This window comes from Varanus komodoensis, unplaced genomic scaffold, assembly GCF_004798865.1.
Source record: "Varanus komodoensis strain SLA01 unplaced genomic scaffold, ASM479886v1 scaffold4, whole genome shotgun sequence".
Classification (NCBI taxonomy): Eukaryota; Metazoa; Chordata; class Lepidosauria; order Squamata; family Varanidae; genus Varanus; species Varanus komodoensis.
In genome coordinates, this window is record NW_025335941.1 from 621,164 (window position 1) to 648,676 (window position 27,513).

A 27,513-nucleotide genomic window follows, 5' to 3' on the forward strand; every position below is an offset into this window, starting at 1 on the left:
CTGTTAAGAAGCTGTAAACATTTGCAAACTTTCTGAGAGCATTTAATGTCTATAAAAACATTAAATAACTCATTAGTTCCAACACAACACCACTTAGGATGCCAATGGCCATCAGTACAGGGGCCTTATTCTATTACTTCTGCGGCATCTTGAGTCACACAGATGCTGAGGGGAGTCATGGGAAAAAGTGTTCACTCTTATAAATATTTGAGCATAGAAACTGGTAATGGAAGATACACAACACTTGTGGGTGGAAAAATGAAAATGGAAGACATTTGCTCAGAAGTATATATTAAAATCACAATCCAATACTAAATAGGGAATAGCTGAACAGGTGCTTTTACAGAAGCAATGCCTATGTGACCAAACTCTTTGCAACACTAACTGATGTACCAGGTTAGAGTTCACAGTGATAACCAGTGTGAACTGCAGTATCCCTTTCCAACTCACTAGTTTTCCAGTGAAAGGAGTTGAGATTGAGATGGACTGTGCATGGACAGGTACCACCTGGCTAAATGGGTACATCCATTCCTCCAGGATTCAAATTTGGGGGTGGAGGAGAATCAGAAGCCTGAGAGTCAGTGAGGCATAGTGATTATTGTTTTGGACTGGGGCGTGGAGATCCTGGTTCTAGTCCCCACTTGGTCATGATGCTCGCTGGGTTACTTTGAGTCAGCCACAGACTCTCTGCCTAATCTACCCCACAGGGTTGCTGTAAGAATAATACAGGTAAGAGGAGAATTCTGACAGCTACCTTAGGTTCCTTGAAACACTGCATCTCCTTCCTGCCTCCCCGCTCAAACTCCAAGTAGGAATTCTTTTAGGGTAGAATGGTTATGTACACATTTTCCTAAGAAAGGTGCTTGTGTGTGTATTCCCCCTTCCCATCCATCCCATAAGGGACAAACATCATTGAGGCAGGTAATTAGATGGCTTTTTTCAGAGGAAACTGGGTCACAGCAGTTTTTACAAGAAATGGAAAAAAGCCATTAACTTTTCTTGCTCTGATGCTCATGACTCATTGATTAGGTTATTTTTGCTCTGCTTCTCTTGCATTTGTGAGTGAACACAGATAACTAAAACTGGCACAATGTTATCTTAAACTATTGCAGTTGATCTAGTTATATATCTCACTACTAAGTAAATCCACAGTGTACCATTGTTTTCCCCTACAAAAGGGAAAACTCTAGAATTAATGTTATTTCTTTTCTTTATAGATTTTTAATAGACTTTCCTGAAGTCATCCAGATGAATCTGAGATTTGTGATATGTACCTGAGACATTTGGTGCTGCATCCCATATTATAATTTCATACATACAGAACCACACAAGCATGAGGACATATCAACCCTCACCTCACTGCATGGATACTTATGCATAAGTTTAGATATACAAGGAGAAAGTAACATAAGAAAGAACCCTGAAGTCCAAAGAATAGTTACATGGAAGCAAAATCTACTGGTAATAACTTGCTTAGGGAGAAGAGATTAGATATTTGCTCTCCTCTAATTGCTGCTTCGCTCAGGAAATGGTGTGCTATACAACAAGGTATTTCTACCTGTTCAACAGACTTCCCCATTCATTCCAATGGAACTTGAAAAAGCAACTTTGTTTATGCATATCTTTGCAGAATTCCTTCTGTTATTAAAAGAGAGAAATAACATGATTGTAGTCACCTATGCTCTGCTGATTTCCCATTTGACTTTCACAAATGCTTGTATATGTGGGGTTACATTTGACAATTGTTCATACATTTCAGTTGGCTCAACTATAGTAGCTGCATTGCTGCATGGGCCTATGGAACAACTCTCACCAGTCTTAAAAACTCTACTGGCTCTCTGTTCCTGAACCCACTTCGGAGTACTGACGCTGATCTTTAAGAATCAAACATTCTTGTTCCAGCTGGCATGGGCATTTGTCTGGATAAGTCATGAAGCCAAACTCCTGCCTGATGGTCAGCCCAGAATGAAGTGCTATCATCTGAACCCTGCCAACTTCCACTTTCCACATGGATTTGCCTGGATGTTGTCAAGGGTTCTTCTTTGGATCTCCCATACTCAGATAGGAGGACATGGTCCATGAGATGGCCTTCTGTGAAGCAGAACCTAATCCTTGCAAATGCAGTTCTCAGGGCTTCATGTCAACTTTGAAGTCTTTCTGGCACTAGGTGGAGACCTTTTTATTCACCAAGTTGCTTTTTATATTCTGAGATCAGTGTTTTTAACCTAGAATGGCAGTGTTTTAATTTTTAGTTTATACTTCTCTAGTATTTTAGTATAGCATCATGTAGGGTATGCCGGTATGATGGATAAGAAAGAGTTCTCCTGGTACCCACCTGCCATTCTGACCCATAGTGATTTTCCTTCTACTGGGTTTCCTACCTAAGGAAAGTCAAGAATTTTATTTGGCATTATTGTAAACTGCTCTGAGGAAAATCTGAGATTTCTTTGGGTCTCTGTATTGACATTTGTTTGGAGATTGGTTGTTTTAACTCAGGAGTTGTATGTGATAGTTGATGGCATCTACCCCAGAACTCTGTTGGGTTCCTGTAACCTTGTATTCAGCCCCAGAGAGTCATCAGCTGTCCATGTCACAGTGAAATCCTTCTGCTGCTGACATCTTGTTTGTTCAGCTTTAGTTTACTAATAAAGTTTTATTCTCTTCCCTGAAATTTGATCACTTATCAACACTATTAAAAGATCTCAAGAAGAATTCAAGAGCAACTGAGTTCTTCCGGTTGGATTTAATTTTGAGCATCAGAGGAGGGTACAAATAAATTGAAGGTCTAGATATGGGATCCTTGAATGCACACTAGAATTCCACAAAGCTGGAACTAGCACAGGACATTAATATAAAAATAGCACTAGTCAGCACAACCTTCCAAACTTCACACCCTCCAGATTTGTTGAATTGCCATCATCCCAGCCTGCTTGAGAGGGAAGGCTGGACTAGCATATTTATGTTGAAATTGATTTTAATTTATTTTGGGAGAGAGAGTTGTCTTCACTCTTCAGCTGACAAAGTTCTTGGAGTGTTTGAAATGGCACACAAAAATCTATAAAATGTGTAAAAACATTTATTACGAGTAAAAGTATAGTACTAAGAATAGCATTAGAAGGCCTGGGGAAAGACCTAATACCAAAAGGACACAAAGTAAATAAAGATAGCACTAGGTGATCCTTGTTGGTCTTTGTAAAACAATGAAAGTATAAAGAAGGTAAAGCTTTCTGGTCTTTTTCATAAAGTAAATTTACCAGAAACCTCTATAATTCCTGCATAAAGGAACACTTTAATATTAAAGCAATTGCATTCTAAAGCGGAGGGATACCTGGACTCAGGTGACTGTGTAACTACAACCAAAGGAGGTAACTCAAGGTAGCAATTCAACTTTCATTCAAGATCCCCCACTGAATAAACATGAAGCTATAGTTAAAATAAAAAATAACTGCACAGCAAAGACAAGCCAGGCCTCATTCTCTGGTAGTAACTGCAAATCACAGACCAACACCATTCACTACAATGGCTTGCAGAATTACCTGTGACAGCATGCTGAAGAGTTTGATTGACTGGTAGTGTTAAAGTTCAAAGGCTATTCCAATACTAGGTGAATATACAGTTTAATTTTTTAAAGGGTCACAACTACTGTGGGGTCACCTAAGCACCTTATTAGCAATGTTGCTCTATTTTAGAATCTGAATATAGCAGTATTTACCACTACATCATGAATATGGCAACTTAGGTCTCTCATGTTCCTGCCGAATGGATCCTTCCCACCATGTTGAGCAAGATGGACAATGGCTCTTCTCCCCCATGTCATTTAGGAAAACTGGGACAATAATAGAAGGGCATAACTGGTGCTTATGCTAATTTATATGTATGGGTGCAAATTTAAAAACTACTCATAGGATTTTAATATACAGCACATCTCAGGACAGTGCAGAAGAGCTTTGCCATTAATTCCATATGGCTGGTTGTCCATTCTCCAGCCCAAATGTTAAAAGTTGATGGGCAACTTAAAACCAGAATGAACAGTACAGCTTTTGGCAGCTCTTCAAAGAGAGAACCATTTTCTGTAAATTGGGGCACATGGCCAGGCTAAATAGTAGCATGGGAAGAAGTATCTTGGTGGGTTCCTCCAATTTCATCCATACCCACCAGCACTGTGGAAAGGATCTATGATGTAGAGGCTCACGCACTACTAGCATAACACAAGAAGGGGAGTACAATGAAAGGCAAAGAACGTTAACTACTCTAAGGCAAGAAACTACTTTGAAACAAAGGGAACTTGAAATTTACCATGCAGGAAAGCTTTGAAGACATGGCAGAAGACAACATATATAGCAACATGCATAAAACCACAAGGAAAAGGATGGTACATACTTTGCCTATCATGCCACCACTGTGGTACTCTGGAGGTAGTTGCACTCGGAGAAAAGCTTTTTGGTTGGCAACTGCAGCCTACTCCAAATTGTAATGGGGTATTATGGAAAAATGAAGATCACAGAAGTATGCATATTTTATATAAAAGACACAGAGAATAGAAACAAAATTATTAAAGAGAGAGAAACTGTGGAATATGAGCAGATGCTTCAAGAATATACATGAAATACAAAAATATTTATGTAATCAATAACGAGACTGCAGATATGCTCAGGAAGCATTTCTTGTTACTACATCCCTATGCTTCACGAGGTTAATATTAATGAATCTTAAAGCATACTTAGGAAATATAATATCATAATAACTCCTTGATAAATTCACAAGGTGAAAGTAGATCATTACTTCGAGTAAACACTTGTTCACCTTCTGGCACATAAGTGGCTGAAAGTCAGCTAAAATTTACACTTGTCAACAATCAAATATATGAACAAAGAAATGATCAAGTCTTAAGGCAATAATGGGAGAAAAGAGCAAAGCAGAGGACAATTAGTTTGATGCAACACTGGGGCCTCTTGACTTCTCTTGCGTAACATGACACACCCTCTCCTGGCTGCATGTCAAACAAAACTTTGGAACCTCTAAACACAGCCTTTGACTCCTGACCAGTGTATAATTTCGGTAGCTTAGTAGATAAATTTCCACACTTTAAAAATACTAGTGTGTGTTAAAACAAGCACACACAAATATTGCACAGAAATAATTATTAATACATATGTAGAATCTCATCTAAAATGTTTCCATCCTACTTCTGCTGGGAATTGCACATTTCTCCTTGTTAGCAGTAATGTGTCTAATCCACAGAATCACCTTAGCTGTTTATTCTGTGCTTAGAAATATGAGTTGCACTCCAAGAGTTTGCATGGGTTGCAATAAATATGCAGCAGACTGATACAATCTCATGATGTTACAAAATAATCCACACTGTATCCCAACATGGACTTCATTCATGATATATGCAAATACAGTATCTTACAAAACCATAAGAAAATTAATAACTGTTTCAATGTCATACTGTTATGATTTCAGGGACAAAATAAAAATAGAACCACCCTCCTTCTTCCCCAAACTCTCGTTTTCCCTTCCCAGAATATATAGGGCAACTGGACTGGCTTTGTGATAAGGAAGGGAGTAAAATGAAGGTCATCAGCAAGAGGCATCTATCCAGCTAATGTGCCTTCTAATTGTGGACTGAGTTGTCCCAGAGCCAGAAGTTGACGCCAAACTGAATTCTTCATCTTCCTTCCCCATCAAAGAGAGCCGGTTCCATTCTCAGGGAAGTTCATGCTGTTTGTGAACCAGATGAGAGGAACTGGACTACACTTGGTCTGCTTGTTTGATCTGGTCTCCAACCACTGGGTTCAGTTACATGCCTCCTTATCCCACCTGCCCCCTCCACACAACACTATCTTCCCTGGGACTAGAATTGGTCTGGCTCTCACCAGCTGCTTGCCATTTCCAACAGACTGCTTGGCTTCGGTAATTCTGTACAATGTATTATGGTATTTGTTATGAGATAATATTGCTATATTTATATGGCTTAGGGATCTCCAGCTCTGTGACCATTTATCTGGTGCTTTGGCCAGGTTCAACAGCTTATCATAGGAAGAAAAGCATCTGGCCAAACTTTCCACTTAGATGCCTGATTTATAAAATTGTTTTCAACTGGATGAGACACAGTTGTTCAGTTTGACAGTTAAACAAACATGACTGCAAGCTGCAATAGTGTGACTATAACAATCTTGTTGTAGCATCTTTTACAACAGGATGGGTAATTTCAGATGACTGGGCCTACAGATTACCTCTACCATGAGCCCTTCTGGCTAGGATTGATGGGAGCTGTAAGCCCAAATATCTGGAGGGCTACACTGTTCACTCCTACTTTAGAGAGGAGCACCCACTGAAACATTGTAGAAAATGTGAAACTTGCTTAGGAAAATCTTGAGGTTAAAATAACATGACAATCTGTGGTTGTGTAAAGTGAAACCAAAACTACAACCAAAATTGCAAATTTTCTAAGTCTAGATGGATTAGATGAAATTATTCTTTGGCCATTTGTATCTTCTGTTGTTCTGTTTAGAACTAAGATGGAATGCTTTTTACTCTTTACCTGTATCACCTTGATTATACAAAAATAGAAAACTGCCTTAAAGAATATATTAGAAATACATTTTACTTATTATGGTTGCCCTCAGAAATCCACCAGGTTGAATGCTTGTAATGTATTTTATAGATAAGTACTTTGACAGGGTCAGTGGGGTTCTGCATACACTGTCAATGACTGAAATTGGCAGACAAAGTTCAGTTCTCCGAGGAGCTTCAGTCACATACAGGGACATAGAAATTGTGACCTGTAATTACATGCAAGCCCAGTTCTCTTGTGGGAACTGAATGCCAGGATCTAAGCAGCTCCATATAATTTATGATTTAGGACTCTCAGTGGGACATTGCATTACCAATGCAGAATTTTAATTATTTGCTTTACAGAAATCAAAGATGATAGTATCTCGATCCGATACCCACACATTTTATTGCTCAAACAACAGAAATGACAAATCTGGGGTTGATTTTTAAATAAGCAAAACAAAAATGTAGTTTTTCCTTCTTGTGTAAGGGCTTAAATATTTGGCAGATCCCCTATCACTATGAACACCCATGAAAGCACAGAGGGGTTTACATTTTTAGCTTAAATAAGCACAAAGGCCAGGTCCCAACTGAGTCATTAATGAGTCAACTGCTTACACAACTGTTGTTCTCAGCTTTATAATCTAATTCCTTCTTCCCAAACAAAATTAGACTTCTGATTTAAACATTTTTGAAGGGGGGATGTCAAACTGTTATCTTCACAGCAGATTAAAACAATTCCTAGCTTACCCCCCACCCCCTTTAAGGGTATCAATTGTTTTCTTCTTTCTGTATTCTACACTTAGTACTAAGTATACAGAAGAATAAGAGCAAACACATGCACATAATACTGAAGTATATACAGCAATTCCAAATCATCCTAGACTAAACACACACACACACATGGGGGGGGGGGGAGTGAGAGCACTCCCCTATTATGTACATCTTGGCTGTGCAGAAAGGTTTCAATACCCCCCATTCACTATTATGACTAAAGGTCCAATTCTCCATTCACTTTGCAATGTATACCTGAATTACAGGTTTGGAGAAGGTGCTCTCAGAACACCATGTGTTGAGCACACTCGCCAGTTCTTGCTGCTGCCCATTTTCTTGTATCTCCCTCCACTCCCGATTGCTTTTTGCTTGCATGGAAAGAGCATATAAAAAGGGCATCAACGGCAATGAGGAGAAGCAGCATGCTTCATAGATTGGAAGCAGTGCCCCTACTTCTGAAAGGGCCAGGGCACGTGCCCAGACATGACATCCCATACCACTAAACTCAGTGGAACAGGAATTGAGAAAGCTCAGCCTCATTAGCTACTAGGTAGACTACCACCAAGCCCAGATGAATATGGAACCCTGAGCCAGCCACCAATTAATCCACCCTAATCTTTACTGTGTACAGAGAGAACAAAATTTACAAGGTTACTGACCGAACACACAGTTCTAGATATTTGAAAAAGATGCATAGTAAACAAAAAGTATTTTTACTAAATAAAAAGCAAAGATATTACAGTAATAATCATTAGCCTACTGAGCTGAAAGAAATTTTTCCAGGCTCTAAAATATGGCAACAATCATAAATGAAAGCACATCCACTGTTAACCCCATGACAAAATTAATGGGATATTCAAGCAGGACTGCAACTTGACCCTACTCACAATATTGTCTGTGGCCATAGCAGTTCTGAGCAGTATTGACTTCTAATTTCACAGCCATGGAAAGGGAATGAGTTGAACCATGAGCTCTCTCATCCACAAGGGCAGAGACAAGGAGATATACACCAAATCATAAGATTTCACATACTTTGGTTCAATACTGTTTCAAAACAAATGTAGTTTTCACATTCTTACATTGTTATTCCTAGAAATGCCTTTTCCGAATGTGAAACTTCTGCAGCTTAATGTGATACTTTTTATCTCCAAGCTTAACACAGACCAATAAGAATTTACCAACATTAGTGCCAACAGTTTCCTTCAATTGTAAATACTGTCTTAATCCTTATGATAGATTTGTTTAATACAGTATAAACATATCTACTCTCTACCAAATGCATGATCTCTATTTCATAATTCTTGGTTCTTGAGATATTTACCAAAAAATGGAAAACAGCACTTTATTTTAACAATTATGTCCATCCTATTCTGAAAGGCTGAACTGATCTATTCTGGTGTATGACTAATTTTCCTTGCTCGTTATTTATTATATTTGTAATAAATTTTACACAGAATTTATTTACTTTTATGGCTCAAACCACCTTGAAGAGTTAAATAGTTTAAAGAGCAAAAGTAAGAATATACTTTGCATTATTCATCTGTATGTTGTAAAATTAAGTGATGAATCATCAGCTTCATCCAATTTGCAGCATTATGCTTAAAGATGCACCAGGATTGCCCCACCCAAGTGCTATGCACTGAGAAACCAGCAGTTCCATGTGTTTTTGTGCACTGTGGAAAAGAACCAGGTTTCTGTCATGAGGTGTGTGTTCCATAGTGCATCTAGTTTTTGTCTGAAAGCCTGTAGGCAGTGGAAGTATTAGCAGAGTTCACTGGAATCAGTTCAGAAGTGAGCTTCAGGGATGCTCATTTCAGAAGAGGCAGCAAACCTTTGATACCACTAATGTTTTACTCCTGCTGAGCTGGAGAATGTTTTCCAATTCATCCACCTTTTTGAGCTATTTTGAGATAGAAACAGGGTGCAAAACTGCAGAGAGAAAGAAGATTGCTAGATATGACTCACCGCCTCTGTTCAGACAGGATGCCCCTTTGAAGTTTTGAGAAAGTTATGCAGATATCAGTGGGTTTCCCTACATGACTTAACCTGCTGCTTTTCCAAGGCTGCTTCTTCCACTTTCCTTGCCATTTTCCTTTCCTTTCCTTCCTTTCGTGGGCTTTTCCCCCAGAGGTTTGTATTTCTCTCCAATGCTCTTAAGCAATAGCAAGATGGGATCATGGTATAGCTGCACTTGTGCATTTGCAACTTCTGACACGGATTGTGTTTTGGTTTAAAAATTAATACCAAACTTCACTTGCTTTAAAACGATGCAATAAAAATGGCTTGGAAAGTATGGGAGAGGTCCTGGGGGATGACATGAAAAGTTAAATCTCCATGAGTGGGAGATAACAAGTGCACAATTAATGCGTTGTGTAGAGAAGCCCAATGTCTCTTCTGATTTCAGTAACTGAAAGTGCTTCAGCTCCTAAATAAACTGAGTTACTCCTGTGTCTTCTGAGAAAAGTCACATGTAAAATAAGCCACATAATAGAAGGCTTGCCTGGCACTTGTTGGTACCCCTGCTGCTCCGTAACTGTCTGAAATATTCCTGCTACCGAACCATATTTAGTAGATTTTATGGAAATGTATCATGCGGGTGCATTTCTTCTATACCATACACATGGTAAAAGATCAAAGAAAAAATTATTTGCAAGGAAATAAACTATTTGCAAGCTCTGAAACAACTTATATATAGGCATTTATTTGGTGTTTTTGATGAACCAAACCCCTTCTTAAAATGTGGACTTGGCTATTGCAATCTTGGAGTCAGCCAACAATCTTGGCACTGTTGGGCCCAGGAATTTTCTGGCATTGGACAGAGTTCACATTCTCCACCCTCCCTAAATTGTGTGCAGAGAGCTGTGTGTGTGGAGAGAGGATACGCGATACTAAAAAAATACAGACTGGGCTATTTTCTTCTCTGAAGCTCTGGTCAGTCGTCTTTCCTATCACCTGGTATCGAATCCTTCTAGCTGGAGATGTTGGTGGATAAAACTCAGACTTTCTGCATGCAGAACAGAGACTCCTTTCTGACAGCGATGCCTGAACTGTAGGAATTAAGACCCAAAGGGATTCCATGCGTGATGGCTTATTTGATCCATCACGAAACTTTGCTTGGTCTTTGGCTACTTGCAAAATTATTTTCTCTGCCACTGTTCTCAGTGGACAGAGAGCTCCACAGAGTGCTAAAGCGTTGCTTTTGACCCTAGAAATCCTGTTCAGCCCCTTAATATCTATACTTTTTAAAAGATGTGGCCTGCACACTTCAAAGCCTATTTTCACAATTTTAAGGACTATCAGCTTGCCTTCTTGTTCTTCTGCTGTGGTTTTTGGGATGTGTGGTACTTGGAGAACCACTGTGGTGTAGTGGTTAAGAGTGTAGCATGGGCACTCAGGTGATCTGGGTTGTAGCCCCCATTGAGGCATGGGGCTAGCTGGGCCAGTCACAGAACCTCAGCTCAAGCCTACCTCACATGGTTGTTGTTGTGAGGATAAGAATGAGAGGAGCAGGAGAAATTTAAGTCACCCTGAATTCCTTGGAAGGAAAAAAAGGTGGGATATAATATATCAATAAACATGAATGCTGTTTTTACAGTACCTTCTACGTTTCTACAAAGCAAAGCAGAATATTGCTGAACATAACATACTCCTCCTTAAAATAATTATGTAGGATCCCGTATTGGAGATAAACCTGTAGGCTTGCCTTTTAGGCCCAGAAATTATATAAGGTAATGAAGATAACTGCAGTTTCAGTTTTACCCACTTTCCTTTGAAACTTCTATGTTGAAATGAAACATAAAGCAAATGCTAATTGTTGTGAAATTGTTGTTGTGAAATGTTGTCACCAACATTTCCAGGTAGAAGGATCGGGCACCAGGTAATGGGAAAGGTGTCTCACTGGAAGCTTTTTCAGAGTAGAAGATATCCCGATCTGTATTTCTCCTAGTATCACATCTCCTACATTTTTATCTACACACACGAAACTTATTTTGTAAAATGCAAACCAAACCCTTCACACACAATTTAGGGAGGGGAGAGGACGTGAGCACTCAGTCCCATGCTAGAAAATGCCTGCATCTGATAACTGTAAAACTGGGCCAAGAACTGTTAAAACCGTTCTCAGATAAGATATAAACAGCTTAATGAAAAAAATATTATTTATAATATGAATTATGAAGTCATGACACCTCACAATGAACGTTTAAGACAGGATATAGAACACATTCGTACAACTGTTTTATTTAATTTGGCATCTCTTCCTTGGCCTTTCAAATCTCCTTGGTGGTAAATATGCTAGGGAAAAAAAAACCAAGTCAAGTATTTTTAATTTTTATTCTCTGTTGCTTTCTGGATCTTCAAATATGTTCTTGGAAGAAAATAGTAATCATACATGATCTTGATTTAATTTATACAGATAATAACAATGTTGTGTCTTTCTTCTTTTCACTGAGTGCTCCTTTCAATCATTACCAAAATGAAAAATACTATCTGAAATTATTTACCAATCCAGCACATTCTCTGTGAATAGAATGTTGCATGCTTTTTACAGAATTGTGGAACAACTAGAAGGAGAGAGGGTTGCAGGCTATCCTGGCCAACCCCTTCTTGATACAGGATAACCTCAGAAAATAAGGCTTCTTTCTGTTAAAGTGGCCACAATCTTATGGCAATATAAGCTTTCTGAAAGCCACTGACTTCAAAACTGAGGACAGAAACAGATTTGTAACAACCATGCGCACCTGTTAGGCTCACTCACATTATGCAGCTGTTCTTCATAGATTTCCTTGAAAAGAAACACTTATATAGCATTCCCACCTTAAGTTTCAAAACATGGGTTCAGAAATACTTACTGTGTTTTTCTGAGACACCATATCCTGGAAAGGAATGAAAACTTAAGTAAAACTTAACTTATAAAAATGTATGTATAGTATAATATAAACAAAAACACATTTTTTTCTCAGTAATAATTTGACAGTTGTTATTTTGAAGGCTAAAATGTTTTAAAATGCAAATATTCCACTTGACTGCAACTTTAATTAGTTTTGAGAAAAACAATCAACTTGTAGTTTTAAAGTGAGGTAGTTAAAAATGCTTTGTTAATCACTGGTAAAATAAGTGTAGGTAAGTTATACAGTGCAAGTCTGTACAAAATCAGATGGAAATGTCTTAAGTTACAGTGGCTTCAAAATTGGTATTGTTTTCGTTCATGTACAACAAAGTTACAATATCATAAAAACCACCTAAACTTTCAGTTTCTATCTGAACATTGGCACATCACAATTCCACATAAGACAGCCCAAATGGAAAGAGAATTTCATATTATAATGTTTTCTTAACTCCGTTATAGGGTTGGCCAGACTTGCTCATTGGAAGAGTCACATATGGTAAATGTCAGACGTTTGAGAGCTGCAAGCAGGTGCCTGAGGGCGACAAGCCACAAAATACACTCAAAAAGCCACGTGTGGTTCTAAGCCTCAGGTTGGTCAACCCTGCTCTACTGTATGAGCAGATTTAAAATATATACATTTTAAAAATCTAATATTTACATTACTATATCTATTATATATTATATAATAATATATTATTATATCTCAGGCATTTTTCTTTTGATTTCTCTGAAATATTTCTACTTCCAGTTCAAGGTACTTATTTAATATATTTATAGGTTCCATAGGTTGGGGCACATAAATACATTAGTTACAACAAGATACCTAGGACAACATTTTAGCCTCATTGATCTAGAAAATATTTCCCCAACCTGGTACTCCTGTCAGCCAGACCAGAAGAGGCTGATCAGGACAACCCCATAAGAATTCCAAAATAAAATAAACTACTCATAAATATAAATGCACAAAAACAAACTCAGAATATGGCAGTCTGGAACAGACAATCGTTAAGTCCTGCATGCAAGTCTGCATTGTGTGGGCCAACTGAAATTCTTTCAGAAATGAGAAGGTCCTGTCTTTCAAGTTCATTCACAAATCAAAAAGCATGAAATTGTAAGTTAAGGCTGCTACCTTAACTCAAATGCATCTGAGCAATAAATATGACCTAAATGAACCACGTCCGCTTTGCCTATGTCTCCACTGGCCCCAGTGGGCACGAGCCGCCATTGCCTAGTTGAAGTTTACTTTCATACGTTTTTTTACCGGAGTTGGAGAGAGTAGTATCAGCTAGTGGTTATAGGATACATAAAGGATATTGCAATTCTATACCTTTTGTGCAAGAATGGATTCATAAGAACCTTAACTCTCTTCTTAAACTGAAAGTTTTTCTTAATTGTAGCATTTGGTTTATAGACACACATACTTGAACCTCAACTGTAATACCAGAAATAGGCCTATGCTTTTCAAGAAAGTAAAGTAACATGATCAGACCCATGCCTTTAACATAATAAATGGTTTAATATAAATACAGTTTAATATTCTTTCTTTTTTCAGCGTCAGCTAATCTTTCAGCTCTGTCCCTACTTGGATGAGCAGAGCCTTGCCACTGTTCCCATGTGCTAGTAACCTCTTGCCTGGATTACTCCAATGCGCTCCATATGAGGCTGTCTTTGAGAATGGTTCTGTCAGGGATGCGCAGCTACTTATGAGGACCAGTCATTGAGAATGCATTGGACCAGTCCTTCCGCAGCTGCACTAGCACCTGCTCCTGTCTGGGGCAATCCAATGTATTGCCATTGACATATACACATCCCTAAACAGCTTGGACCAGAGTACCCGAGGAATCGCCTACCGGCACAGTCAGATCATCTTCTGCAGTCCTCCTCTGAATACTCTCCTAATGAGATTGCAGGGAGGGAGGCTGGGAAGGGGGCCTTATCTGTAGTTGTGCCCAGACTTTGGAACACGTTCCCAGGGACATATGGCTGGTGCCAATCTTGCTTTCTTTTAGGAGCAGGATAAAAACTCGCTTGTTCCAACAGGGATTTGGTTTATTCAATTTGTGCTTCATTGTTTATTTATTTAATTGATTGCATTTGTTTTTGATAATTTGGTTGTACTTGGTTTGTCTTTTGAGTATTACCTTTTATTCTGTATCACCTTGTATAACATTAATTTTGTTGCTTTTATCTATTTATTGATTGTACTTCTATATGCTAGTTGCTTGTAAGTCTCCCAGGGAACCCTTGGGTTATGAGGCCACATAGAAGTAAATAAACAAATGAATACAGTAAATAAAATAAATATTCCCTATAATAAATAAATGAAATAACCATACCTTCAGAGACTGAGCAGTATCAGCATCCGTGTCATGATACAGTATAACATTATTGGCCATGTCAAAGCTTTCACGTACACCAAGATGGTAGAACAGGGACGGCTGCCTGGAAAAATCACTCATGTCCACAACTGCAACATCTGCAAGAAAAAAATTGATAAAACTAGAAGGAAAAGTTTAACGCTAATTCTAAAATGATTAAACTTGTTTTATAAACAGTGTTAAAATGATAGTCACTGGTGGGTGCCCCATCAGCCCGACCCTGCTTAGTCAGTAGCAATGGATTATTGGAGCTGTAGGCACTGCAGGTGGCGCAGTGGTTTAAACCACTGTGCTGATGGGCTGGGTGATCGAAAGGTTGCCGGTTCAAATCTGCACAATGGGGCGAGTTCCCGTTGCTCCGTCCCAGCTCCTGCCAACCTTGCAGTTTGAAAGCATGCAAATGCAAGTAGATAAAGGACAGGGGGAGTACATCCCTGTTGGTTCTTCTGGACCTCTCGGCGGCTTTCGATACCATCGACCATGGTATCCTTCTGGATAGACTTGCGGGATTGGGGGTTGGAGGCACTGCTTTGCAGTGGTTCCGCTCCTATCTCGACGGTCGATTCCAGAAGGTAGTGCTGGGGGACCATGTCTCTACGTCATGGCAGCTATGCCATGGGGTACCACAGGGCTCCATTCTATCCCCTCTGCTATTTAACATCTATATGAAACCGCTGGGAGAGGTCATCAGGAGGTGTGGGCTGCGGAATCATCAATACGCTGATGATACCCAGCTTTACCTCTCATTCTCCACTAATCCAGATGAGGCAGTGGCTGTGCTGAACCGGTGCTTGGCCGAGGTAAGGAAATGGATGAGGGCCAATAAACTGAAACTCAACCCAGACAAGACGGAGGTCCTGTTGGTTGGCGGATCGGGTTTCGGAGAGGGTGGATTTGACCTGGTCCTGAATGGTGCAACACTCCCTCTTAGGGATAAGGTCCGCAGCTTAGGTGTACTCCTCGACCCGGAGCTTTCTTTGGAAGCTCAGGTGACAGCGGTAGCGAGGAACGCCTTCCTTCAGCTTCGGCTGATTAATCAGCTGCGCCCCTACCTGGAATACGACTGCCTGGCGACGGTGACACACGCGCTGGTGACTTCCCGCCTAGACTTCTGTAACGCGCTTTACGTGGGGCTTCCCCTGAAGACAGTCCGAACACTTCAATTGGTGCAAAATAGAGCTGCCAGGTTGCTGACGGGGACGGGGCGTTATGCTCACATGACTCCAGTCCTCCATCAGCTTCACTGGCTTCCCATTGAAGCCCGGGCCCAATTCAAGGTGTTGATTATGACCTACAAAGCCCTAAACGGCTTGGGTCCTGGCTACCTGAACGAGCGCTTACGTCCGTATATGCCCGACTGCCCTTTGAGATCTGCGGGAGAGTCCCTTCTCCGGGAACCCTCCATGAAAGAAATTAGGAGAGTAAGTACCCGGAGGAGGGCTTTCTCTGCGGTGGCGCCCAACCTATGGAATTCACTCCCCAAAGAGGTCCGCCTGGCACCGTCGTTACTGGTTTTTCGGCACCAGGTAAAGACCTTTTTATTTAAACATCATTTCAATTGTTAAAACATATGATCTGGCCTGGGCAACTTCTTCTTCCTTCTCTTTCTCCTCCTATATTTTTATTTTATACTGATAATTTTAATTTTGTATTTGTAAATCAATGTATTTTTTGTATTGTTATATTTAATGGTAATTTATTATGTACTATTGTATTTCAATGTATTTTATCATGTTGTAAGCCGCCCCGAGGTTTCGGCAAGGGGCGGCATAGAAATGTAATAATAATAATAATAATAATAATAATAATAATAATAATAATAATAAAAAGGTACCACTTCGGTGGGCAGGTAACACGTTCCATGCACTTCAGTGTTTAGTCATGCTGGCCACACGACCATGGAGACTGTCTGCGGACAAACGCTGGCTCCCTCGGCTAGGAAACGGGAGATGAGCACCGCCCCCTAGAGTCAGGCATGACTGGACTTAATGTCAAGGGGAAACCTTTACCTTTACCTTACCTAGGCAAAAATGTCTGGAGGATAATTAGGATCTGGATAAAAGCAATTTAGCCCTCTGTTTCTCTGTTCCACACTCGTTCCAAGAACTGTAAGCATACTGCAAGTTTCCTACTTGCACAATCTATCTGTGACTAACTCTGATCAACTAGTAGTAATAAGGATGTGCTACCTGCATACCTCATCTGTACCACATTAGCTTCAATCAAATGCAACCAGGTATCAATGATCTTTTGTCAGGTCTTAGGAGACACTCCTGAGCAAGACACTGGGCTGATTCACAGGTCACAATGGCAATCCCTTCCCAGCCAGGTATCACTGGGAAGAATGCCACAGAAGCTCCCTCCAATCTTAATCAACAACCTAGAAACAGGTTGTTTTGTCAGAATCTGAAAACCCATTGGCTGTTTATGACTAACAACAATTACCTACAGGTTGTTCTTGGGCTTTGAGGTTTGGCTCACAAACTATTGAGTTGCTCACTGAAATTGAAAGTGGCTTGCACATGGCACCTATCCACATCCTGGATTAAACAACCCAGGAGTTGCTCCCATGACATCCTAATTGGCTTACTGAGAATCAAAAATCACAGCTGGAAGGGTATTTGTAGGGTCACCGAGCCTAACTCCAAAGCTCATTATACTATCTAAATGAAAGGGAAGCGGTCTTCACAAAAGCTCTGAAAGTCTAGTTATGTCATCTTTTTAGCAATCAGAACTGAAGAACCAATATAGCATGACAGCTCTAAGCATGAGGCAGAAAATTTACCCCAGACACAATAACACTAGGTTCCTTCATGAGTATAAGATGACACCTGCTGAAGCAGACCAAATATAACTCTAGCCCAGAACACTATTCCAACAGTGGCCACCCAGATATTCCAGTCTATAAATAGGGCATGAAGACAAGCCGATCCTCATCTGTTTGCTCCCAGCAGACAGATAATATTCAGAAATGTATTGGCTTGGATCCATGCTTGGACTAGACCCACTGAACTGAATTGGACTTCAGTTAATCACAAGCAACTTGTTCCATCAACTTTAGGTATGACTAAGTCTGGATTCAATTACTTCTTATGAACATCTATTAATTAATTATAGCTAGAGCTAAACCAAAATCCCCCCCTTTTCCCACTTGCAAATTTGTGCAAGTGTTAATGAAGGAACTGTATTTGTCTGTTAACTGTATAATTGTTATTCTCTCAGCTATTAATAACATTTAAAACCAGAAAGATTAGAACAACTGAAAAATCAAAGCAGGATGAAACCACTATATTATAAATAAAATATAGCACTGGCATTAAAACATGAATACAAAAGACATAGATCTGAAATACTGTTTGTGAATGATTATGGAAAATATTACTGAATCACAACAGATGTTATTAGCACAAATATTTCCCCTAAGCATAACAGAAATAACCACAGTGACCAAGCCATGCATACGATTTTTATGCAAAGGCAGCATGTAATGAATTCAGCAGCATGAATCAGCAGATACAGCCAAACACCACTTCTCCTAACCGCGTATGAAAACCACAGTGTTGAGTTACAGTTGTACCAAACACTACATCTAGCATCATTCTCTTGGAACACTCATCACTGGCCCAAAATAACAATGCCACTTATTTTTTTATGCACCTGGGTGACATGGTGTAAACTGGTGTCCTGCAATAGCAGGGGGTTGAACCCAATAGCTTTCTTGGCCCTTTCCAACTCTACTATTATTTGAAAATATAAAATAATAGATAATTATTATTCTATAATTAGAGCATATTGTCTTATTATTATATAATTAGAGCATATTTTACAGTAAATTCACTATTTGCTCTGAAAATCAGTAATTGCATTCCTTTTCTTAAAACTACAGAAAAAGTAGACCTGCAATGTTACACATTTTAGTGGCATGGGTATTTGCACTTGAAAGGATCAAACAGGATTCAAGAATTGATTTCATGATTGTATCATGTTGAGCATATCCAGGTCAAAAATATTGCAGCAGAAATGTTTATGCAGCAAGAAACATATAAACATAGTCATTTATAGAAGTTATTGATGAATTCAAAGTCCTGCAGCCTCACCCAACTAAACATAGTTTCAATAAAATATAAAACCAAGCATCAACTCTGATACGGTTCTTACTAGCCCTACTGGTAGCTTATCTTTGGTCTTTACAAAATATTGTACATTTGGCTTGCTTCAAACAAAGCAATCCCAAAGCAGGTTTGGTTTCTATCTTGGTTACTGTATAAGATATGAAACACAATCCGATCCTGGTTTTATTTTCTGGTTAGTATGCAGAGTTTAAAACATAATGTCATTGCTCAGACATATGGTTATGTTACAGTTTAAATAAGTCATGATCTCAACACGAAAGCCAAGAGGACAAAGGGTAGATAAAATGGGACAAGGAGGAGGATATGGACACAGCGGATTCTAGGGGAAATTCAGCAATCCAATATTGCTACATTTCAACCAGGTTTCTCTATATTGCTGCAACAAATTTCTGGAAGCTGGTTGTTTTTGTTGTTATAGCCGTTCCATTGCTTTTAAAATGAACAAATTTTAAAGGGTCTATGTTTATTCCCAAGTATCTTACATAAAAACTTCAATTTTACATCTAGTTTTTAAAAACTTCGTTTCTAAAGTTTAGTTTTCAAGGGATCCCCACCCTAGACCCAGTTTACGGAGGTGCTTGGTTGTTGTTTCTCAGCCTATAGAGAAACAACAACCAAATCAGTCCAAATACTAATGGACTGAGTAAATGGGGCAAACAGTAAAGTTCACACACCACGCCAAGCCATGCAACAGTGGGTGTTTCACACAACACAGCACCCTGTCCTGTGCCGCAACCCATGACCCAAGGACCCCCAGTATGTCCAAAAATGACTGGGCACATCATAAATCCTTGCTACCCTCTCCTTGGACCTTCTGCCAGGGAAAATGAATACAACAACTCATGAACTGGCCAAGCTAATCTTCCTTCTGCACCATGAGCACCATGAGGCCATCATAGTAGTTGGGGGGGGGGGGGTCCAATGGACATTGCCAACTTGGAAATTGTTGTCAGCGATTGCCACTGCACACTGTGGTGCCAGGCTTGAAAGGGGTTGCTGCTACAGGGTAAGCCTCTGACAATCTTCCCAGGCGCCAGCTGTGCATTTTGGGAGGAGTTAGCAGCACTTGCCCAGTAGCGACATGGCAAGAACAGCAATGGGATTTTGCCAAGCTTGTAGATGGCCTGACCCACAATGGTTAAACAATCGCATCGACAAGCCACGGGTTGTTAGGGTGGCTTATATGACAAAGTTTTAAAAGTTCACTTGTGTTTACTTGACACGACAACCCCCTGTGGCTTATAAACCATGGTAGGTTGCTATGTCATCCCAACACAATGAGCAAGTTGGTTGTTGGCTGAACAACCCATTATATGCCTTATAGACAATCAGATTTGCCATGGGCTGTTCTCTTCCTTCTTCATCCTCTGTCATTCCAGTGTCTTTTGTGGTAGAACCAAATACTTCCCTGCATGGCTTCCTAGCCATTATGTTTATGTACATTTCTTTAAAAGAAAAACTGTCAGGAAACCACAGTCATTGCAGTAGAAAGTGTCCGGAAACAGAGCTATGGAAACAGAGGAGCTAGTATCTCCCTTTTCTGCAGTAGCTGGAGGGATGGAGAAAAATTGAAACAGCAGAAGACACAAAGAAGTATCAGATGAACACTCAGAACCAAGGGAACCTTTCTGAAGGGGGATACTGTGCCTTCCCTTTTGCTGCACTTACTCTTTTGACTTCTTCCCCACCCCACCCTCAAACTTTTCAGTGGTTCTAACCTGCACTACTGGGTCCCTCCTTTCTCTTATTTCTGCCCTGAAACTTTGTAAGTGTGCAAAAATTAGCTGATAGGCAACCAGGTTTAATCAATGTTCATACTGGACAGCTGCAAATGTACACTGGTGTACTTGCAACACAATGCCCAGAAATAACACAGAAATTATCTCAGGTGTACATATATGAAGCAGCACAAAATAAAAAGTTAAAATCAGGGAAACAAATGACAGGTGTTACATAGTGCCATTTCAGCATCAGTGGAAGGGTAGTAACTGCGAGGCTGAGAAAAATGAGCAGCATGGGCACTCCGGCCATTCCCTGAAACCCCAATTAACACAAGGTGTTATCGGCATGAACAAAGCTTATGGGACATAAGCCATGCTGGGTTTCATGACATGACAACCCATCCTTGCCTGTCACCCATGGTACACTGTTGCATCATGCAGATCACCAGTCACTTTGATAAGATTCAGAGTCCTGCTAGTGTATGCATGCCAACACAATGAGAAGCACACATCCACATTTGGTTGCAACTCTCCGTAAAGCATGCACATGGTCCAAATGAGGGTCTTCTACCACATAACGCATGGATTGGGGTTTAGACAATTCTGTCATTATCCATTCCACTGCTATTGCTCTTCACACTTGCCCTTAAGTTAATTATATATATCGTGGAACAAGATCACTGCTTTGCTAACAGTGACAAGATTGATTACAATGTATAATCTTATCACTGAATAGCTACCATGCCTCCCCTTGTTTATTATTATCTGTCATTTTTTCCTCCAAAGAAGCAAAGACATCTTAGTCAATCTTCCTCTCCATTTTACCCTACACTTACCCTTTAAAATACCTTAAGCAGGTCTCTCACTAGCTCAAAGTCACACTGAAGTCAATGAATTTCATGATAAAGTGGGGTCTAGAACCTGAATCTCCCAGTCCAAAACTATGCCACATTCCCTAGTCCAAAACTCTAACCACTACACTGCACTCCAATCACTCAAACTAAATTACTCTGCTAGCCACTTATTTTTTCCTCATTTTTTGCTCCACTGAAATTACTCCACATTGCCACAATTAAAATAAATTATGTGTCTATAACCGCTTGCTAAAAACAAGACTTTCTCAATAGACTCCCTGAGTCTTTGCAACTCTCTGTCCCAAGAAGCTTGCCTTACCACATATTTCACTGCTTTCACTTGGATGTTTAAGAGAGCTGTTTTCATATTCCTGCTACACGGTTGCATTCGTCTTGTTATATTTGGATAGCTGGCTATATTTTGTACCATTTGTTTTTACTGCACCAGTTTGTGTATTTTGAAGCTGCAATCAACAGATAAAATGTCACCAAGCATGTTGCCACTGAAGCGGCCTTGCTTCTTGGGCACAACTTCCACCCGAAGAGATAAACTGAAGTGCGTGCTTTGGATGCAGCACAACTCAGGTTCAGCCTTTGGCATCTCCACTGCAAGCCTGCGAGAGGCTTTTAGAGCCAATGCAGACAGCACTGAATGGAACTTCTGAAGTTCCTGTGTCTTTCTCAATGTCTGCTGCTACTCCTTCAATTCAACTTTTCTTTCAATTTCTACCGTGAATGGGATAGCTTCATAATAGGCATGCCATGTCCAGTTCTCCAAACTTATGTTCTGTTTCCATAACTGTTCCCTGTAGAATTCATTGATTATTATAGGCAATGAAAGGGCTCTTCGATAGAAAAACTCCTTCCATATTGTGCAAAGTATTTGTTTCAGAATGCTTAAATATATGAACTAGTACATCATAAAAGGTTATGAGGAAACATAAAATGTAAAAGAGAAAGTGCAGTAATTTGCAGATAATGCGATCATTTAAATTGCTTTAGCTGCACTACAGCCCATGGTTATGTAAATATATGTGAGATTTCAACCAAACAAAGTATTATTTCAGGTCAGGTAGCTGCAAACAAAATATTAAAATAAAAAAGCCTTCCCCTGGGTCTCTCAATGTAATTGTCTTCTACCACAGGTAGTGTCTCCCATCCTTTTGGGTTGCCACCCCATTTTTATTCACTAGTTTTCCCGAAGTTCATGAGGCTTTATATTTTTAGAATATGGAACAGTGAAACACAGACACGCACGCACAAGAGAATGAAACGCGCCGGTGATTTCACTCTAGCGCCGCCTTCCCCAAGCGGGTGCCCTCCAAGCCGCCCACATGGCCCACAGCGAGCGGAGCCGGGTGAGCAGCCCAAACCGTCTGCGGGGGGCTGCAGCGGCGCGCCCCTCCGGCTGAGGCCGCTTGCTGCTGATCCGCCTTTTGCCGCAAGCGGCCGGGAAGGGGAAGGCAGGGAAGGGCAGGGAAGGGAAGGGGGCGCTGCCGGGGTGCGGTTCCAGGCACCGCCGCTGCTCCGCCACCCTGCGGCGGCGCTTCCGCCGGCTCTGCAGGCGCTCGCCTTGCGCCGCTCTCCCGCCCGCAGGCTCACCGGCGTCGTAGAAGGTGTCCAGGACAGCCGTCTCGCCGAAATCCAGCTCGCCGAAGTTCACGGTGGTGAGCTGGGCCCCCTCGGCCTCGCAGGCGCGCACCAGGCACAGCAGCGCGCCGGCCTCGGGGCTCCGCGCGCCCGAGCCGCCTTTGGGGTTCTCGTTGAGCACGTACACGGCCCGCAGCGACCGCTGGCGCAAGCCCGCGGCCGCCTCCGCGCACCCGCCGCCCGGCGCTGCCTCGGCGCCCGCAAGCGCCTCGGCGCCGTTGGGCACGCTGAGCGGCGCAGACTCCCCGCTCGGCTCCTGCGGCTCTGCGGCAGCAGAGACAGCGCCGCCGCCGCCGCCGCCCTCCATGGGGCTCGGGAGCCCGTGCGGCACGGAGCAGAGCGCGCGGGGCCGCCCGGCGAGAGCAGCGCAGGCGGCGGCGTCTCTCCGCGCCCGCAGGAGTCACGGCGGGGAGCCCGCCTCCCGCGTCAGGGCCCCAGGAAAGAGGCTCGCCCCGAGCATGGGGACGGCTGAGGAAACGCGAACTTCCCCGGCGCACGCCTAAGCGCAAATTCCCGGGGTTGGGCGGGGGGGGGGGGGAGAGAAGAAAAAGCCGCGGCCGCGCCCAGAGGGCGCCTTTCTCCGGCCGCCGCACCGCGCCTCGCCTCCCGTTCGCGGCTGAACGCCGGAGAGCTCCGCAGAGCTTGCACCGCTGCCCGCCAACTCCGCTGTCCCAGACGCGCGGCGGCACCTTCCTTCTCTCGCCCAGAGAAAGACCGCTCATGGCCGCCCGCTCTGCGTGTCTGGAAGCTCGGTGAAGCTCGCGGGGCTGAAGCAGAGCGCGCGGGTCCGGCCGAGCCTTCCCCGCCTCTGCGATCAGCCTCCCGTCCCCGGAGCCGCAGCTGTGCACGGACATCACCTTCTGGCTACGAGAGCAGAGGCAGCGCTCATTTCTACTGTGCAACTGAAATAAATGCCAGTCTTTTCTGGGGCCACCTAAGCAGCATCTAGTGGCCTTAAAACCCTAACCCTTGAAGTCTGGAGGTTTGGCGCCGAACCCTGACATAGCAACAAACCATTCCCACTACCCTCTGCCACTTGTCGTCCTGCCTTAGTTTATGCTGGCAACAAAATAGGCAGTTCTGCACCGAATTGGAGAGCAAAGTAGTACAGAGGCACAAAACAGGCAAATTTAGCTTGGAAACTCGTTGTATTTTAGCTTTCCATAATAACGTAAAGTTTTTTGGTCACTGCTGCTTTCAGGGGCAGTCGACAGGGGTGGGATGGCTGAAAGCGTTCCTGGGCCCTCTGAAGGTTTCCACCTCCGCCTGAACATTTTGTGCTGCAACTGCAGCCTTTTGAGGGAATTCTGCCCGGGAAAAGCACCTTGCAGCCTGCGGCTTAAAGACATACCTCATTAATTTTATCACTTTATCTGACATCTCTTTCTGCTCATGACCGTTCAGTTTGAAGTTGTGCCTTTGTTTGTTTTTATTTTAGGGTTCTGCATTCAGAACTGCATTCAATGCCCTTTGAAAGGTAGTGTGTAAACTGACAAAAATAAAGAAATCCCAGCACCAACTTCATTTGTTTTATTATGCAAGTTGCCCCTGAGAGATTGAACTATAGGGCAACTCATAGACCAACTGACTGTGGATTCTATAATCAGACTATTTCCTCTCTAGTAAAAAGATACTTTCTCATATTCCTTCAGAGAAAAACTCTTCTTTATAAAGCCTAAATTCTCCAACAACTGTGCCACCTGAACCTACATATGTTTACTAGATTTTTTTTTAAATCACCAAATGCAGTGAGATTTGCATCCAAGTATTGCCATGGCTTAAACCACCACTGTAAGGACATAAGGCCAAAAGACAACACTTTTCTAAGGAACTTGGAGTGGGGGGCAGGTTTACAGGAGGAGACCATAAGTAACCGGTGAGGAGAATGCATTGTGCTCAATTGAATGTACTTAGGTTCTCTTACATTAAGGTGAACTTCACAGAAAAAGGAATTGGAAGGAAGAAAGAGGCATTATCAGAAAAGAGTTCCAGGAAGAAAGGCCAGCAAGGGTAGAGTTGTATTCTAGAAGCATATATACAAAGGTCCACTTAAAAGTTCTCTCTCATTTGTCAATATGTATTAACAATGCTCTTTTTACTACACGTTCTACTGTATCACTGTGTATGAGAGTGAGTTAGCATAATATATAACTAATCAACAGTAACAGCTCTGTGGCATGCAGACTATAAAAAAGCAGTATCTTAAAAATCATATTTACTCGCAACAAAATTCTGTTTAAACATTAACAGTGAAATTTGTGGGATACTGCATATTTCAATTTTTTCAATTCAGAAAATCCCTTCCCAGTAGTGTTCCTTGAAGATTATAATGGAAACTTGCTTGTTTTAAATGTTTGGACAGTTCAAAAACTACCTAACCAAAGAGAAAGAAAACACACTTGTTCCCAGCTTAACATTTTTAATAATTGTTTTTGAGTAAGCTATAACATGTAGTACTTTCGAGAAGGTTCCTTAAGAAATTCCAAGGGTTCTACCAGTCTTTTGGGGTTCATGTAAGAGCCAGGTTAGGTTAGGGTTATGAAAACAGGTCTCTGGCCATGTCTAGCTTTAACTACTCCATAGAAAAAATGAATATTTACATGTGTGTGCTGACTTTTTGTTGAAACCTGCAGTTCAGAAGAATGGATTAGCAATTACAGTTAGGGTAAGATTTGGGTTGGGGTTGGGAATCAAAGGTCCCTGTTCATATCTTGAGGCCTAGAACTAATTCCAATGGGTTGGAGCAAGTTGGTCCTCAACTCAGTCCCTGTGTGCGCTGCATTTTTTCTAGTTCCTGCACTTTGGAGGAGAATTCCAGGCTTTAAGGTTCAGGTTCAGAAAACAGAGCTGTTCGGCATGCCTAGGTGCTTAGAAGTATTTCAGAGGCATTGCAACACATAATGTGGTTGATAGGAAATGAGTGCGCCTGCTCTTTTGATGGTGTGGCAATGCACAGGGTTCTACCAGCCCTTAAGCGTTTGTGTAAGAGCCGGATTAGGTTAAGGTTATGAGAACATTAATCCCTCTGTGTGTCTCGTAGCCTACAAGCAGTACATATTGGCTCAAGAAAATGAGTACTTGGCTCAAAGCTCTTGTATTCTGACTTTGCACAAACTCTTATATTTCACAGACGTATACATGCTTTTGGGGGTTAAGGTTAAGCACCTGATTCAGATTCAGGTTCAGGATCAGGAACCCATTGCACACCATGCATGTCAAGTTTTGGACTCACTCGGAGAGAACAATCTCCAAGCGAGCAAGCCATTGCATCGCACCGGCATCTTTCAACTGGCCCCCTGGTGAAAAAGTTTGAAGACCCCTGGCTTATAACTTCTGGATTAGAAGTGCCAGGCTAGGGTCAGCTTTAGGAAGGGCTCCATCCCTATGCATGCCGGGGGGGCTTGAGGAAGTAGAGGTGGGGTAAAATATGAGTAGTCAACAGGAACTGAGTGTGTGCAGTCTTTTGCACAGTGTTAGTATGCCCAGCGGCTATACCGTCCTTTGGAGGTTATGGCTAAGAGTAAGATTAGGTTTGGGGTTAGAAAAATATAGGTCACTCTGTTTGTCTATGGGCCTGGAACTAGCCCCAATGGGGCAAATGTCTGAGCAGTCAATGGAAACTGAGAATAAGCTGCCTTTCTCCACTGTTTTGCTACTTACAGGGGCCCATCAGCTTTTTAGGGTTAGGTTGAAGAGCTGGTTAGGATTAGGAACAAGTAGCTCTGATTGCACGTCGAGGGCCTGGATTGTATCCTGATGGGATTGAAAAATGAATTGTCAAGAGGCAACCCAGTGTGCATTGACACTGTGCAAGGTGTTGCAATTCTACACAATTAAGTTTGGGGTTAAGATTTTAAGGAGTATCTAGGTTCCTGTGGATGCTAAGTAGTCCAGATTGCATATAAAAGCATCAGCAGCCAAACAGAATTCACTTTGTGCAGACTTCTTGGAAAATGTTGCAATTCATAAAAGCTTTACTAACTTCGGGGCTAGTTAGGGTTAGCATTCAGAAAACTTGGGTCCTTGTGAATGCCTATGGGCTTGTTACCAGTCCAGGCAGGTTCAAAAAAATAAGCAGCCAACAGGATCCCAGTGGCGCTGTGTTCCTGCACATTGTTGCAAGTGATGGAGTTACAACGGCCTTTTAGGGTTATGCTGAATAGGCAGGTTAGAGTTAGAAAACATTAGACCCTGTGCATGCCTAGAATCCTCGAACTAGTCCAGATTGCATAGAAAAATGAGCTGCCAGCTAATTTGTGTACCAGGTTAGCAAATAGAGATGGTTGTCTACAGCCATGTCACTGCACATTGTTTTGCATGCTACAGGATATAACTGCACATGTGCATTCCTTCCAACTGGATACAAGAAGGTAGCATATGGTTCTCAATGCCTTATCAAGCATAACACATGTATGTATGCAATCTAGATCCATATAGACTGGGGGGGACAAAAGATTCAGCAAAATAGAACCATCCTCACCCAGACTATGTTGTTTGGAAATATGTTTTCATCACATCCATGCTCTTAATGCATTATAGATACTTTCATTTTAA

General features: G+C 41.6%; 1 protein-coding gene across 5 annotated transcripts in view; it reads right to left on the bottom strand.

Moving 5' to 3' along the window:
• Positions 1-23,266, bottom strand: part of MAP3K15 (mitogen-activated protein kinase kinase kinase 15) — a 72,079-nt gene extending 48,813 nt beyond the window's left edge. For 3 of the 5 annotated variants that reach the window (XR_006415813.1, XM_044441398.1, XM_044441399.1), the window contains exons 1-3: positions 22,912-23,266; positions 14,560-14,699; positions 12,186-12,209 (exon numbers count right to left, since the gene is read on the bottom strand). Coding sequence is in view for 4 of the 5 variants with exons in the window: in XM_044441398.1 (XP_044297333.1) it covers positions 12,186-12,209; positions 14,560-14,699; positions 22,912-23,266 (519 nt within the window). In the remaining variant the exon portion in view is untranslated. Of the gene's footprint in view, positions 1-4,380; positions 4,459-12,185; positions 12,210-14,559; positions 14,700-21,628; positions 22,357-22,911 lie in introns of those variants that run through there. The other 2 variants (XM_044441400.1, XM_044441401.1) reach the window with 2 other exon arrangements.
• Positions 23,267-27,513: the final 4,247 nt, after the last annotated feature.